The sequence below is a fragment of the Poecilia mexicana genome, unplaced genomic scaffold, assembly GCF_051168715.1.
Source record: "Poecilia mexicana isolate PSO_F unplaced genomic scaffold, ASM5116871v1 scaffold_16, whole genome shotgun sequence".
NCBI classification, from domain to species: Eukaryota; Metazoa; Chordata; class Actinopteri; order Cyprinodontiformes; family Poeciliidae; genus Poecilia; species Poecilia mexicana.
In genome coordinates, this window is record NW_028263385.1 from 11,947,144 (window position 1) to 11,965,131 (window position 17,988).

The window sequence follows — 17,988 nt, forward strand, 5'->3', positions numbered from 1 at the left end:
AAATCATGCCACTGTAGCTCTGGCTGCATGTTTGAGGTTGTTGTCCTGCTGAAAGTTGGACCTCATTTTCTGCTTTGTATTTAGCTACATACATCTTCCCAACAACTGACAAGCTTCCCTGCCTCTGTTGAAGGAAAAGCCTGATGTTGCCACCAACATGTTTCACAGTGGAAACAGTTTGTTCAGGGCATTAGTTTATTTCGTAACATGTATGCCCAAGTAAATTATTCCTCATCTGACCACATGATCTTCTTCCACTGCAATGGCAAACAACAGAGGAACGTCTGACTTACTGTGTGCAATGCAACAATATTGCTACCATTCCAAAGAGGCCAGATTTGTGGAAAAGTTGTGGATCCTTTGCTCCTACCTGAGCAGTGGATCTCTGCAGCACCTCCAGAGTTACCATGGTTACTGCTTATCTTGTCTCTGAATAAAGCCTTTTCTTGCCCTGCCTCTCATTTTGGGTGGACAGCCATGTTTGGTAGGATTTCAGTTGTGAAAAACGTTTTCTATTTTCAGATGATGGATTGACCAGTGTTTTGTGAGATGGTAAAATATTTGGATATTGTTTAATACCATCAGCAGGGGTGTTGTTGACAGAATATTTTCTGTCTTTGTTTGTTTTAAACAGGGATGGAAAAATCTGAAGGTTGTCCGTCATTTTGACAGTTTATAATTCACATACTTGACCACTTGTTGCAGACGCGCAAAAATGTTCAACTTTATGCACAGGGTACATTGTGTGGAGGTAACTAAATAAATCAATAAAAATAAATGAATTCCCTTCTCTGATCTGAACCCAGAACTAAATACATCTTGCTATGCGGGAGCTGACAACACGTTGAACAGAAGGTTTTGGTCCTCATCTGCTGCACACGTTCAGAAATTTAAATTGATCATTTAAATTGGAGAAATGTTCCAGGATTTAAAAACTCTGATCATTTAAATTGGAGAAATGTTCCAGGATTTAAAAACTCTGATCATTTAAATTGGAGAAATGTTCCAGGATTTAAAAACTCTGGCTTGTGATTCCAGTCTCCAGCAAAGCACAGATTCGGCTTCCAGATCAACAACAAAACCTTGAGACATTTGATTATGCACAAGCAGGTGCGCAATTCAGGTCCAAAGGCACCAAGAGGAAGTTGTGAGACTGTCCATTCAAATCACTGCAGGTGAATTGGTCATAATTTAAGTGTAGTCATTTAATTTAATTGTTTATATGTTATTGCATTATAATGTGTTTATGTTATTGGGGCCACAGTCAGTGTTTTTTTTTCCCACTATGGATAAAATGTTACATTTATTCATGTAATATTCATTGATGCGTGATAGCCCAATGTGGATGCACTGAGCTTGTTGAATATTAATTAAAACAAAGCGCATTTGAATATATCATCCAACTGCATGAAAAAATCTAGCGCAACCTCTGCCTATCCCTAGTCATAAATTTACCCAGAACTGTAACTTGTCTGGTGTGTTCCTTGATCTTTTCACGACTGTCTAAAAAACATTGGAGGTCTTTAACAGACCAGCTGTATATACCGAGGTTAAATTACACATAGACTAACCCTATTTACTAATTATGGGACATTTACAGGCAGTTGGAGGAACTAGATTTTATGTAGGGATAGAAGATTAAAGGGGGCTGAATACAAATGCATCACACACACACATTAAAAACTGCGTCACACACATTTTTACCAATTTTTACAGCATTAAAAAAAAACATGCATTCCTTTCCTTCATCTCCACAATTGTGCACTAGATGGTCCATCACAAAATCCCATTAAAGTACGCCAGAGTAAAATTAAAAAGAAGAATAGCAATTTATATTATATTATTATTCATATAGTATTAAAACTATTCAAACCTCAAAAAACACAAAGAAATATTAATTGTCCCCATTTCACATGCTGATAGAAAACACATAAATATAAGAATAATACCTGCACAATCTTGCAATCCAGAAACAGACCAAATGTGTAATTGGACACGCTACCACATGCACTCCGGACATGCACGCAGCAAAGCATGCGCACACCCACACAAAGAGGTGCCATTCATTCATTCAGCGTCCCTACAGCTGCAAAAAAGGGATCAGTGGAAGAAGCGTAGACTCAAAACGACACCCCTTCTTTCCCTTGCCTGTCCACTTTTCTGTCACACCCGCGAATCCCTCCATAACGATTGGTGCAAAAGCAGCGAGGGCAAAAGGTTAGGTGAATCAGACAGACTGACACCGTATGTGCATAAGTAACAGACCTAATGATAAACCGATGACAAATAATCTTCTCACACTTACATTGTACACACTCTATAGTGCAGCGCATTCCTCCAGCAGCAGAGTTTGAGAAACACATTTTTCACACACCCACACAAAACACTAATACTTGCAGTACACGAGACACACACCCCGACACACAATTCAGAATAAACCCACTTTCATTTAGCTGGCCATGGTGGCTGCTTACACCCTGTTTCACTTTACAGTTACTATTAAACAAACACAACATATGAGCAAACAGGAAAACTCTGCAGTGAGTAAGAACAGCTACAGGGGTCAGAGAGTCGACGACACGTATACACATTTTAAAGATAAGAAAAGAATTAATGAAACAAAACAGGCATTTGAATTCTAGTTTTTGCCTTTTTATCCATGCTGTTGTGTATTCAATAACAATCTCTCCCATGCTGGTTATGATCTAAACATGTTTTGTTTTTTTTCCTTTTTCAGCAAAGGGGGAAAAAAACACACAATTTTGGGGAAAAGGCTTCAGCTGGCCTACATACAGTTCATCTTGCTCACACATTCGTTTTTATCTCTAAATGGTAATTTGTTGTGTAGAACTAATTCTCAACATTTTTCTACCTCAACTCTTCATTGAGAATAGTTTTTTTTTAAATCTTATTTAAAATCTCTATTAGTTCTAATACAAACCCCTGCTGTTATTCCTGTACAGTCCCTCGGAAATATGGTGAGGCATGACTGTTACCACTCAACCTCAAAATTACTGCTTCGTAATGACTGGAAATATAAGAGGAAACCTCCACTATCTGCAAAGCTAATCCTTTATAATATAGAAGTTAATCCCAATAGAAAACAACAAAACAGCACAGCATGCATGTCAGCGCATACGTGCTCTTCTGCATTTTTCCAACCCTCACACACACACTCTGAGACACACTCAGAGGATTACAGAGAAATTATGTTTTGTTCCATAACAATTTGCAATTAAAAGCACACCGACAGTATTTAAATTATTACTTTGGTAAGTCAGATCAAATTCAAACAACAGTTTAATCTGTGTCTGGAAATTTTGCACTTTAGATTTAGCCCTAATTTCTAAAGTTATGAATAACACAGTATCAGTTTTCAGAAATTCTCAGATTGATCTTTTTTCACACTGTATTGCTGAATTGCAGGTGCTGGTTCCAGGAATCTCACTGATCATGTGGACAGATCTAGTATTTGGTTACTGTTAACAGGAGAGTGGCATGACGATGACTGGGGGGTCGCCATATGGGACAACAGCATGCTGGCTGACAGGAACCTCCTTCGCTGGGCATCAGCACACTCAGGTCATTGCATGTTTATGTGAAGGTAACTCTCTACAGCTCTCTATTTGAAATTTTTATTAGCTGTGTTTTAAAAGGTTTCTTTTTCTTTTTTTTGGCTGAAACAGGTACAATAAATCAGATGAATAAATGTGGTTTCAAAATCTACACTGTTTTACTGGGGTTTGAAGTTCTTTTAATAAGATGCAAAAATCTCTCTGCCGTATCTGCCACCCATTGCTGTGCACTGTCAGTAAGGTGGCTGAAACAAGGCACTTATATCTTCCGCTCACTTACAACATAGACAGATTTGGTGGTGTGGAAATATTTTCAGTTACAAAAAACAGAGACACCTATGATGTAGATATTAAAGGAAGCATCACACTCTCATCAATGTCATTGTGGTTTAAAACTACGAATTGAAAGCTGCAGGTCTGTTAAACAGCTGACTGCAGACGCTTCTCAGAGTAGATCGCCCAACCACTTATTCAGCTAATATAGGCTCGGTATATTTGTGATACTCTACAACAGAGAACGGCAAAAAAATGCATAGCAATTTACACACTGACCTTAAAAAATAAATGACTTGAACTGTTGTTTATGCTATATTTTTTTTTACCAATGTATTATAATCAAACTACATGTAGGAAATAACATAAAAATTATTACAATAATCTATATTGTTCTAGCATTCATAGTAAAAAAAATCTCTACAGTTTGAAATGAAAGGAGTTAGATCATTTTATGTATTTTAAATATTTGTGCTAACACCAGAATAGTGTGAACTGTTTTTCTTTTCTTTTTTTTGGATTAAGCTTGTCCTGTAGTGAAAATATAATCTCAAATCTGAATAACAACAACACAGCATAATGTTACTGGGCTGGTATTTAATAATTAAAAATAAATATGATGCATAAGGAATCACCCTCTATTTTTGATATTTTATAAGGTAGAATTGTTTTGAGAGAGCTTCAAAACAATTCCCAACTGTGTGTGTGTGTGTGTGTGTGTGTGTGTGTGTGCGTGTGCGCGTGTGTGTTGAGCATAAGAAAAAAAAAATAGAAAAGAAATTACACTTACTTGCTAAGCTTTCTCAGTAAGCAAAAGGCATTTTGTCTATGCCTCTGGCTCAATTTGTGAAGATGTTTTTCTCTTTGGTACTTGTTCCTCAAAATAATCTGTATTCACCATAACCCTATTAAGCCTCGCGAAAATGATAATTAAAATCATATTTTGGCCATTTTATTGAAAAATAAAAACCCAAGTACCAGATACAGGTACAAGGCCATTACACTAGGAATCTGTGGAAACTGAGATAGTAATGTGTGTGACTAATGGAAAAATGCAGCTATTATTATAAATATGGAATGTAAAATTTTTTTTTATATAATTAAAAAAATATATGGGATATCCTTAATATTCTGCAGAATAATATACAATTCCTCAAAAATGTTCAAATGCATCTAATTAAAATTAGATAGTCGTATTTCAAGCAGTATTTTTACATGAGTGTTCTGTTTCTTGTAATCCTTTATATGAAAATTATTTGATATATTTTTCACCTGTTGTGCCTAAATTACTGCTGATGTGCAGAAATCTCTGACTAAAATTATGCATTTTTAGAACTTTCTAATATATATATATATTTTTTTTTTAATTAATTTATGCTTTTGAATACTACTTACAGAAATTCCCAAGATGCACAAATATAATCTTAGAACAGCTGATTCCAAATTTTTTCCTCCTGCGAGACTGAAAAGTTCCTCTCCTTTATTTTTAACTCATTCACCTCAGACACATTTGTACACACACTCACCTGTGCCAGGACGTCCCATGATGATGTCCTTTCGAGGGGCAGGGTGCAGACTTTCCGCTGGTAGGATCAGAGGGAGAAGAGCTGTGGGAGAGGGGTGACAGGGAACCGGCTGCTGGACCTCTCCACCAAACCCGGTACACTTGTTGTCTTCTCGTTCTCCGGAGCTGTCTGTGCTACTTAGAGCTGAAGCTGTCACTGTTGTGCTTACGGCAACCGAGAGGGCTTGGAGGGGGGTGGCAGTGGGGTCAGTGGAAGGTATAGAGGAAGGTGTCGGGGAAACAAGTACTAGAGTTTGGGCTGGGCTCCGCAAGAAGACAGTACCGTTGGGTACTGTTGCTGCAGCAGCATTAATTGGGACAGGAACCTGGAGGCCTGTGACGGGTTGAGGAGTAAGGGGGGTTAAAGCAATGTCTTTGGGTGGGGTGTTATCTATAGCTGCCTCGCTTCTTCCTCCTCCTCTTTCCAAGGGAGACTCCGTGAACTTCACTAGTGGGACTTCAGGATTTCGAACAATGACAGGGGAATCCCGCAAAGTCTGCTGGGGTATAGGGACCACTCGCCGAGGCCCTCCGTCAGTGGAGAGGGGAGAGGGAGGGGTTGCGGACACCAGCAGAGGAGGAGGAGAGGCAGCAGCAGAGGATGGGGGCCTGCTGGAAGAAGGTGTGTTCAGTCCTTTAAACTGGGAGAGGGTGGGTGTATGTGTGCGGGAATGTGATGCTGGTGTTTGGGGCGAAAGCACCCTGAAAGAGTTGTTGAGGTCCCCCAGCTCCAGCTCTGTTTTGGGTGTATAATCGTGGTGGTGTGAGGGAAGAGGTGGAGGAGGGGGTGCATCTGATTTTCTCTTGCTGGGGCTCATGGGGACTGTAAACGTCAGGTTACTGTGGAAGGAGGGCTGGATGCCCGAAACATGTCTCTCCCTTTCACCTGCTCCTGTTAGGGTTGTTGGTTTACTGCCCCCTCCCCCTCCACCTCCTGTACCACTGGGCTGCCGGTGTCGCCGGTGTTGTAAGACCGGGGATGCAGTAATAGGGGAGAAGGTGGCCGGCCTGAAACCAAACAGTGGAGAGGGTGAGGGAGAGGGGGCAGGGGAGAAGGGAGACTGATTGGAGATAGGGGAGAAGGAGGGAGTGCCAGAGCGGGAGCTTCCTAACGACACAAGCATGTTGGCAGCCTCGCACTCTTCTAAATCAAACCTTGACGACAGTTCATGAGGGAGGAGGGAAGGAAGGACCAAGCGAGGTCTGGAGTCTCCTCTGCTGCTGGTCTCACTGCTCTCTCTTGAGGTCTCGTCCCACTCAAACTCACTGCTTGCCCTCCCCCGAAGGTCTGAAGGGGTCACCGTCCCTGAGCTGCTGCCTCCCCCTCCTTTTTCCCCCCCTGCTGCCTCCATCTCTTTGGTTTTCATGGACAAGTGTCTAGAGCAGTATCCTCGACGCTGAGACTCCTTCATACAGCCATCCCTAGAGCACAACCTCCTCCACTGCTTCCCATTGAACTTCTTACGGATGCCATTGGGAGTGCACACCACGTCGCCTTTTTTGTATTTCTGCTGAGCCAGCGAGAGAGGAGTCCTAGAACGGGAGGAGCCCGGAGAGGAGCCCACACCAGAAGTGGGAGTAGGGGTCTGGGTGGGAGTGGTCTTGGTTAGAGGTAGGTTTGGAGTGGTGTTGCTTATTTCAGGGGTGAGTAAAGCAGGGGATGGGGTTGGCAGAGGACTAGTTATTGTAGAGAGATGAGGTGGCCCTACACCCCTCACCAGTGAGAGGTGAGTGGATGTAGGAACATAACTACTCGGCTTGGAGACAATGTTTCTGTACTGGGAGGTTCCAGTGTTTGCTTTTGGACCAATGGAATGACCCATGTTAAAATGAGATACCTCGACATCTTCCTCTGGTGTGTTAGGCTGTTTCTGTCTTTCTCTGCCCAACAAGTTGTTTTCACATCCATGACTTGTGATGGCCACTACACTGGAGCTAACGGTGGAGGAACTGGCAGGTGAATGTACAGGTCCAGAGGTGTGCACTCCTGCAGCCCCCTCATGTGAAAATCCAGGGCCCAGCCGTGCTCCACCTCCCAACACCCCCATGCCGATACTTAACTGGCAGACTTCTCTCTCTACCTCCATCTCCTCCCGGCGCTCCCTCTCCTCCCTTTCCCTCTCAAGCTCTCTCTCCTTTGCTCTCCCACCGTCTAACTGGGAGACCTCCCATGGAGGGATGAGTAGTCTCAGGCTCTGTCGGGACACCCAGACAACCCGACCCGTTACTTTGCCTTTCTCTTTCTCCCCCACCAACTTTTCACCCACAGTTTCTCTGTCTTCGTTTAGGAGTACCTGGTAAGGAAACGAGACACCAGGGTGGGGGTCCACCTGAACAACAACCCCCTCTCTGTACAACAGAGGACTCCTTTCCTCCTCACCAAATGGGACACACACTCGAGTCCCAACAGCTACGGGGGAAATGCCAGGTGGGGGTGCATCTAAGATGAAGTCGACAGCACTCTCAGCCTCTATAGAGGGTGTAACCATAGTCCCACCACAAAAGGGGTATTTAACAAGGGTTTCTTCTCCTTGGAGCTGAACTTCAACAGTACCTCCACTTACCCTGCGCACCACCCCTGGTCTAAACATAGGAGATTGGAGGCAGGAATCTTTACCGTTGGCAGTCTTCATGTCACTCTCCATTTTTCTTTTTAGTTGGCGAGCCAGAACTCTCTGGTTTTTCATGCCTTTAGCCAGAGCTTCAGCTAGTCCCTCTGAAAGACTGACCTCTTTAGGGTGTGAGTTTAGGAAAGGAGCAAGGATGTGGATATTAGCATTTGGTCCTGTTGCCTCCATCACATCCAGGTCAGAAGAATGCTCACTAGCTGTATCGGTAGAGGAAGAGCGTGCCGAGTTAGGGGCACCCTCCAATTCATTTTCCCCAGTTAGTGAGTCTTTTTCCTCGGAATGTGACGTCCTGAGGGTTTTATCCTTCACTGAGACAAAATGGTTTGCTTCTGTAGCTTTACTGTCTACTGTTAACACTGATGGCTGATTACCTGAGCAATTATTACTTCTGCTGCTAATGCTATTTATATAAGTACTATGGCTTCCAGCACAACTGTTACTACTGCTAGTCATACTGGTAATACCACTTGTAGTGATACTGGAAGTACTGCTATTTATGATCACATTAGTGCCTTTATTAATGTTGTTAGGAATATTGTTACTATGCTTAAAAATATTATTGAGAGTATTCACACTTTCACTGTTTTTACTGTTGATACTGCCGTAGCTGTTAGATATGAGAGCAGGGCTGGAGATAGGAATATTATTTGTGACACTTGCATTGTTAGCAAAGTGCTCATACATGTATTTTTTCTTGGGTACGCGCGCTTTGAATGTGGCCGTCTTCCTACTGGAAACTGAGCCCAAACTAGGACTGTGATTGGTGGCTTGTGGGGGTGCAGCTATGCCGAGTGGAGCTGGGGCAGAGGTAGGCAATACTACAGAATCAGTGGGTGGGGAACTGTTTCCATTTGTCCCCACCGTTTTTTCCTTTTCAGTCTTTTCCTCTGGCTTCTTTCCATCACTTGTGTCCAACACCACAGGTTTCATTTGCTCGGTAGTCTCCTCCTTAGTGTTAGTATTGCTGTTTGTGATCGGTTCGTCATCTGAGTTGGCATCTGTGGGCGTTGGGGTGTATTTGCGTTTGGAAGGAGTGCTGGGTGTGTGCTGTGTGGTTCTGACAAGCGTCTCCTTCTTGACTCTTTTGGAGTCTTTCTCTTTTAAGGGATGAGAACCAACTCGTTTTTTTCCTCCTCTACCTCTTGTTAATGGTGGAGATCGTCTTCTATTTGTCTTCAACGGTCCCATCTTTTGCTCACTGTACACAAAGTGCTGCAGATTATATGAGGCTCCTCTTTTATATTTTAAGGCACTCCTTTAAATATTTTGCTCTCTTCTTCTTTTTTTCTGTGCTTTCCACCATGTAATCTGAAAAAGAGAAGGGCGATAAAGCAGACAGGTGGTTATTTATTGTCTTCACAATCAGAAACTGCTAAGGGAAAAAAAATTACATCATACATGGAAGTCAGCTACACTGCACTACTCACATTTGCTCAATATCTAGAGTATGCTTTCAGTGGGCATACCCTCCATGCCTGCCCTGATTCACCGTGAAGTGCATGCATGCATGCATGTCGTTGTGTGCTTGCAAAACATTAAACCTGGATTCCAGTGTTACAAAAATGATCGCTAGAGGGAAAACAAAACTCTTCTTAAGCTTTTTCTTAAAAAAATAAATAAATAAATAAAATCTAAATATTGTTCCAAAACATTTCTCCTGGCTCTAAAATAATTGTAAAATGTAAATAATTAAGATCTTGCAGCACGAGAGCTTGCAACATGAAAATCCCACAACATTTCTCTTCAAATAGAAGATTACTTCATGAAGCAGTATGGCTTTTTACTGTTTTACTTTAAGAGATTATTATCATGTCTCCATATTGACTTGCTTGCCACCCTGTATATATACTCAGTGCTTTCATTTTAAAGCAACAAACCAAGTACTTCATGACTTGCCCTCAACTAACAAAGACTTCTTGACAGGCTGGCTGACAATACTTGGTAACGACAGCGATGAAGAAGCAAAACATCTATGTGGTGTGAAAGATGAATTACATATGATTTACAAATTATTTATATTTGGGTTGCAAGGTATTAGGATAATGTAGTTTTTGAAGTTGATAATGTAGTTTTTGTTGTAGTTCATGACAACATGACCTACAACAAATAAATACCTAAGTAAACGGTAATTATGTCTTTCTGCTTTTGGTTCATGGTGAAAATAGACTTTGTATGGTGGAAAGTGTCTGAACCAAGTGGAAGTAAAAAGCAGTTTCTTCTTCCCACCTTACCTGGTGCTGGGCAAAAAAACTATTTTGATTATTAAGTGGGAAACAAAATATGTCAAAAATTGTAAAGGTAGGCTTTAAAAGGCAATAAGACAGATGACACATGAGGCTTAACAGGCTATGAGTGGGTTCACCAGATGGAGGAGAGACTGTAGTGTAGTGTGAACGACATTTATGCCATTTGCTGGTTGTACTTAAACATATTTGCATTTTTAAACAGTAATGCAAATAGGAATGAAACACTGACAATGTGCCATTATTAATCAATAAAGTCCTGTAAGTTTCAAGGAAGCTTAGGACTTATTTAATAAAACATTCTGAAAACAAAATCTCATTAGTTATAATCAATGTTTTGATACTTATTTGTTCTTTACGTTTGTACAGAAACAGATTCAAACTTACAAACTAGAACCACAAATGAATATCAAAACCGTTCAATACAACAAAATTGAGATGTTTTTGTTCTTCTTATCACCCCGATCTAATCTCAAAAACAGTTTTATAGAAAAAAAGCTGAATTTGACGATGTCTGCCTATTTGTAGCTTCTTGAGGAATATTGTACTATAACTATTTAGAGAAACTAAATGCATTCAACCTTTAAAATTAGCTAATTATTGATATCCAAAAATGCTGATACATTTGCAATATATTGTGAGGCCCAGATTTGTACACACTGTCAGATTACTGACTGGATAATGATTAGTTGCTAACAACACAGAATTTGGCATCTGCTTTATAGCTTCCCATCACAATCAAACTGCAATTTTGCTGTTTTTAAAGAATCCTGTTTAGTTTAAAGTCTAAAACACCAAGACTGGCCAAATTTCCTCAGGATAATTCTTCACTAAACAGAGGTGCACTGTTAGGGATGCACTGATAAGAAGAGTTGAGCAGACATGAATGTTAAAACAGTTTTTACCGATGATGGTTTGAAATTTTATTTAGATAAATATATGTATAAGTATCTTTTACGTGTCCTATAAGTGCCAAGGAGAAGCCCAAGATATTTAATTTCATGAGTGGAGCGTTACGGCTTTTGCTATTGCTTTGACATATATTTATTTAGATAAATATATGTATAATTTAGATATATTACACATACAATATATTTAAATGTATAACAAGTTTATTCTAATATATAAACTTTATTAGAAATTGCTTTGGGTTTATTTCAAATGTAATGGACACGGAGACAAAAAAGACAGAGACAAAGAGAAAAAAACGAAAGGAAGAGCGAGGGAGCAAAATGTTGAAAGGGAATGGGGAAGATTGAGAGAAAGAAGAATAAAGAGAATACAAGAAAACGCCCTAGAGGTCTGCAGGTCCTTTACAACACGGTTTGAAGTTTGTGAAAGCTGTAATCTAGATTTAAAAATAAACAAAGAAAAACGTTTGGATCCTTAACTTTCCCAAAAATATATTTAAAATCTTGTCTCATTCTCGTGAACTCGTTATCGTGCACTGTCTCCTTTCCCAAGCTGGATGTATCATTACAACTCTAGAAATATAACGTTTATATTGTAACAACGATGAAGAAATTTATTGTCAAGCATGACTGAGCCTCTTGTTGGTTTACAAAAAAAAAGTAAGAGGTCACCAAAAACACTTTGTATCAAAAGCAATAAAGGAAAGAAAGAATGGAGGAGAGAAAGAAAAGGAGAAAGATATCGTTAGTCTTTTTTTCATTTAAACACACACACACACACACACACACACACATTAAAGTCTCTATTATCGTTTCCATGATCCCTCCACTCGATTCCCCCATCCACTTCAACATGTGACAGCAAAGCTTTCTCACGCTGCGCATTATGGACGTGATGCTATGCGATCAACTTGGGAGTGAACATTTGTTTTGACTTCCATCAGAGGAAAATAGCTGGCGGAGGCCTGGGTGAGGTCACAACTACAACACGAGTGGGAGAAAGAGAGGAATACACGGCTGTTTGGTTGTTTGATCAAACAGGCTGTTCCTGTGTAGTCAGTGGGAATTTCCACAGTCATTCTAGCACTCGTCGGCTCCCTCTCACTTCTTCTCGAGGTCTCAGTTTTTCATAGTCGCCTTTTGTCAGTGTCACACTGATACTCTCTCTTTTTCTCACACGCACATACACACACTCGTGTTTCACCAAAAAGACAATATAATTGGAATAATCTGCCTCGGTAAGATATGACCAAAATGAGAGAAATTAAAAGCCTGGCGCAGGATCAGGCACACTCACTGATGCAAGATTACAGGCTTAATACAATGACACACACACACACACACACACACACACACACACATTTACAGACATACACACTTACAGCAAGCCGCACAGACGTATGCATATGTGTTCCCCCTTCGGTTATGCTCAGCAACTCACCCACATGTGCAAATGCATGATTTCCGACAAATGCAGATATAAACACTTGCCCACTAATTCATACAGTACACGTATACACTTCCTGTCCTGACATTGAAAAAGTTTCTCTGTCTTTCAGACACACACACGCACACACACACACACACACACACACACTAACACACAAGGTGACCTCAATGTTAACTGTTTAACAATAACAACATAAATGAGTAACACACCAGTTCATCTTCGTGCCGTACAAAAACTCATCTCTCCCTGGACAAAAATGACTAATCAAAACCAAGAGTCGTTCACGCAATCATGACTGTATCACAGCATAAACAGTCTATAAGTTAGGCTCACAACACAAGCAGGGACGCTGTCATTTATTAGTCCCTGCATCAGTCCCTCTGAATGGGCTTTTACACAAATTTTAAAACAATCAATCCAATAAAGATCAAAATTGGACAAATTTATCTCTAAGCTCATCTATAAGTGTTAAATAAATGCATTATTTGTTCTAGGAGTGGATCAAATTGGATTGATGCCACATTTTTTTTTAACTAAAACAATCAGACACAGATTAGGAAATTATGATTCGATGCATTAAATGAAGACAATCTTGTCATTTCTTCGTTTTCTCCTGGACTCAAACCTTGCAGCACTAGTTTTCTCTTTTATGTATCATGGTTCTTAAAAAAAAAAATCAAAATTGGTCAAAACTGGCACTGGTCTGACTTTAAAGAAAACCAGGAAAATGCCTCGGCTGAGATAAGAATGATCGGTGCCTCTCTAGTTTCTCATACTGACCTTTTCAGTGACGTTTCAAAGAGAAGTGAAGCTTTAAAAACACAACCTGAAACATATCTCTCCATAATAAATAGTAACTACAAACTTGCTCTAAAAGTGCATGACAGAACTGGATTTAATTTAAGATAAATATGTTGGCTTAAGTCTCACTGATTTGTAGCGCATTCAGATTTTATAAAAACATCCAGTGAATGAGTGTAGTGGATAAACAAAGTAGCAGAACATGAAATGTATTACATTCTATACTTCAAACCTAAATTATTTCCAACAAAAAGGCGCATGTTTAATCTCTGATTCTGTATGTAGATGTGTATTTATGAATTGTGTTAAATTGTTAATCCCTGAAAATCATGAAAAAGAAAAACAAAAAAAGAGAGAGAAAACTCTGACTGAAGGAACGTACCTCCCACCAGTACCAGACCAAGTACCCCTTCATTAGAGGAGATGACGGGGCCTGGACTGGGAATGCTGGGTCTGTAAAGGAACTTTTGAAAAATGGGAAAAGAGGAAGGAGTCAGAGCCACATGTCTGACTGTTTGGCTAAATGACTGGCGAGGATCTGATCTTAGCACAGAAAAATGTGTTTGGTCATGCTCATGGCCATCCCAAAACGCTCGAGACTCTGGCTGATAAGCCAGGGAGGCATATGTGTGTGTGTGTGTGTTCTCATTTCATTTCCAGAGTAGTTGTAACCAAAGTAAAATGTATATCATTTTGATTGTGAATTACCCTTTTGCTATTTTGTCATTTTCCATGTAGAAAGTTGAATGTGTTTTTGCTTTCCCCGACTACAGTGACAGGAAAAACTACACTGATTGCATGTGGTATCTGCTATTTCCATGCTTAAGAGAAGCAGCGAATTTAAATACCGCATGTGACCTAATCCTTAACTTAAAAATCAAAAAGCATCAATCCATGATAACCACGTCTTGAATAAAATGTTATGATACAAACAAGCAAGTCTGAATCAGAATTTCTCTGTGGCGGGAGCTGCTGAAGTACATAAAATGTCAGTCAAAATTTTGGAGGAAAAAGTAAAAATGCTGAAAATACAATTTTGTTCTCCTCTGGGCTGAATTTGGATGAAGGAGAAAAAGGAATTTAGAGGTGATCTGGACAAGTCCTGACACTGTCCAGCCAACATTAGAGGCAGCCACCAGTAAACTTGCTGCTGCTCTGGTCTAAAGCAAACCGTAAATCTTACATCGACATATAATCGCAATCTCCATGGCAATAAACTGGACTCCCCCTTTAAACGACAAAAATCGTCTGTTTCACCCAATAAACACAGAGGATAAAGGGACCCTCCTTGTAATGTAGCCCCAGTCGGCAGCAAAACCAAACTTTACACACACACTAAATGCCCTCTCTGGAATTTACAGCGCAGTCATGCATACTGTTAAACTCTCCCTTGGACCTATACATTATCATGCACTTATTTTACCATGTATACAATCTCCTATATGTACATAACTCCATTTTCACTGTATAAATTTTGCATATCTGCAATTAATGCACACAAGTTTTCTGATGAGCTTAAAATCTAGAATTTCACTGAGTTTTTCAGTTCGGATGCAGGTGCATGTAAAGCACCAGGCACGTACACTCACGCCGCTCCGTCATTTATAAAGTGATCTCATCTCTGTGTTGCCACGAGAAAATTAAGTTGTGGAGTATTTATTACTTAACTATGAGACTCTAATAAACAGATGACAGTTTATTAAGTTTGTCAAAGAGGAGGCAGCATGTGTCCTGCTGCATGATGGCACAGGTTGTGTGTATGAAATAAAAGAGGGTGTGGGGGGCAGTCAAGCGGCTTGTTGTACAAAAGGTATCAGCCGTGTTTGGACCGTGTCTGCCTCGTGCAATGCTGCATTGGCAGCTCATGTCAAAGAGGATGTATGCATGTAGGCACCATGCAGCTCATCCTTCCCTCCTGAAACATTTTATGGGTGTCTGTCTGGGCACAGGGCTGCAGTGACGGAGGAGGCAGAACGTAAAGAGGAGGAAAGAAGGACGACCGTGATGGTGAAGCCTGTCGTGGTCCTCGTACTCTTCGGTACAGCAGGGCGGCTATGCCCTTAACTGGGTCACCGGGGAACACACACTCACACGTGAAACGGGGAAAAAGAGCAGACAACATGCTCTCTTCAACAAACACTCACGATTTTGTTTATAAGCTCATGCGTGAGAGGGAGGTGATTGCACAGACAACATGATTTGAATAGAAGAATATGGAGTTATGGAATTTTAGGGTGAGCTGTGTGTGTTTGTGTCTGTATGTGTGAATCCAAGCGAAAGGGGCCGCTTGTTACAGAAAGAGAATATTGTGCCGTACCAGAAATGCTGGTAATTGTTTAGTAGATCGGTGCAGATATTCAATAACATTATTATGAATAAAACAAAGAGATGCACCGATCGGGCTTTTCCCTGCAGATACCGATGTCTGTTTTTCTATCAGGTTCGACACTATTCCCCCCCCCCCCGCCTTGTAAGGTCTATAACACACAAAAGATAAAGAAATGTGGTGGTTTTGAACCGAGCAAAATTGAGGGAATGAAAAAAACAAAAAAACATTCAATTTATGTAAAAAAAAAAAAACACATGTAAAGTAATTGATGCAGCTATACATTGAAAATAAAGGGAGTTCATTTATGAACAGGAAAAATAATTACATATTTCAGTATTCCGATCAGGAAAAATTGGACGATTCCGATCTCTGGCCTATTGATCGGTGCATCTTTAATAAAATATAAGCACTAAGAAGGTCTGACATTTGTACACATTGTGGCCAGGATTGATCGTGGGTTTTTGTAGCATAGATCAGAGGTGACTCTTCCTGTTTGGGACCAAATGGCAGAAATGCCAATGTCACATCAATGCCCAGCTTCTCAACAACATCAGGACCACACAGGAGCATTAATGAGGATAATGGGGAATGCATGCCACAGTGGGAACATGCAGGACAGATGAAGTCAAAATGTCCAAAACAAGCATCTAATTAATGACTTGAGATAAATGCTGCAAAACTGCTAGAAATGTGCAGATGTCATGGGATGCCTCGAATATGATTGCGGGATAGCAGAGCAGGAAAGTAGAGTGACGACGAGAGGAGGGAAAAGCCGAGAAAACACTGAAAGCATCCCCGGCTTCTCTGTGAGTACTACGAGAGGCGCTCTACAATGTCAAAGGAGTATATTATGACTCGAGGCGGTCAAGCGCTTTGCTGTGCAGGATGGTGAAAAAAACACACACAAACCAACCGGTTTGAAAGTAACGCTTAATTATCTTAACCCCAATTATTCTCATGCAGCGTTGTTTTGTATGCAAGAAACGCACTATAACGGAAAAGTGTGCACGAAAGCACAACCGAGTATAGATTTCTTGCAAGGAATCGAGGATATATAAAACTTAGGTGAACGCAGAAATCTTTTCGTTATCGCTCTAGTAAGCAGCCGTGGCATTAGTAGTATAGTGGTGGTTGTAGTAATCGTAGTAGGGCTACGAGACGGTGGTACAAGATAACCACAAAATGACGTTTTCCACAAATGCATTTTTATATTATCCCTTGTTGATTTCCTTTAAAATATCCCGAATTAGATCGCTTTTCGTGTTAGTAAACATTTAGACTGCAACGCTGCAAATAGGTCGCTTGTTTTTACTACGCTACGCGCCGCGGCTCCGTGCAAAACTCAAAAACAAAGGTCAAGAAAAAGTACTCTACAATTAACAAGCGACGTTATTGCCAACTGCATTAATGCGGGATCTTTCTGTAGGAGGATGGGGAAACATTTCAGAAAGTTTTTAGGCTGTTACGCTCCCACCCCTCCCCTGTCTTCGGGTTTTTTCCCCTCGGCTCGGAAGCCTTGTCACTCCGTTTCTTTGGACGGTTATGGAACATTCGACGACCGTTGGCGCTTCTACATTCTAGTCTCGTGCTAACTCCTGCAAATAAAAATGAACGTCAGTTTAGCTTCACTAACCTTTTTCTAACTTAGTTCCAACTCACCTCAAACAGCGTTTTTCCTCATTCCACAGAAAGATTTACGGTCCTATTTTCCCGATGGGGAGACTAGTGCAACTCCCAGTGACATCCCTCTGCTGTCGGCTTTGAATACTTCGCACTTTACTTTTCCTGCACAAAACATGTCTTTTCCCCTCCGCAGAAACTCAAACAAGGATACAAAAAAAACTATCGCTCTCCTTTTCCACTACAGTCACAAAATGGTGAATGAACCACTAACAGCTGGGGAACCGACCAATGACAGTCCGCTGACAGATACAGTAGCCAAACAGCGCGGGCGCTGCGGTGCAGAGGGCGTAGCGGGCTGTCAAAGTCTAGCGGACGGACAGAGAGGTCCAGCCAATGGCGGCGGGGATGCTGAGCGAAACCGGTGTCCTGTCCCAAACTTTACAGTATCCAATGAGAGCTTTGGGAACCATAGGAACAGCATGAGGGAGGGCCGAGAGGAGGGAGTATGAGACTGCCAGCCAATAAAAAGGCACAAATGTCCCCTCCGTCTCCTCCTCTTTTCTTGAGGAGTATGTTTACCATAATTGAC

General features: G+C 40.9%; 1 protein-coding gene across 1 annotated transcript in view; it reads right to left on the reverse strand.

Annotated features, from left to right (window-relative positions):
* cicb (capicua transcriptional repressor b) overlaps positions 1 to 17,988 on the reverse strand; it is a 45,033-nt gene extending 27,045 nt beyond the window's left edge. Inside the window, exons 1-2 of the mRNA XM_014969427.2 lie at positions 17,436 to 17,988; positions 5,375 to 9,350 (exon numbers count right to left, since the gene is read on the reverse strand). Coding sequence (XP_014824913.2) covers positions 5,375 to 9,230 — 3,856 coding nt within the window. The 5' untranslated portion in view covers positions 9,231 to 9,350; positions 17,436 to 17,988. The remainder of the gene's footprint in view (positions 1 to 5,374; positions 9,351 to 17,435) is intronic.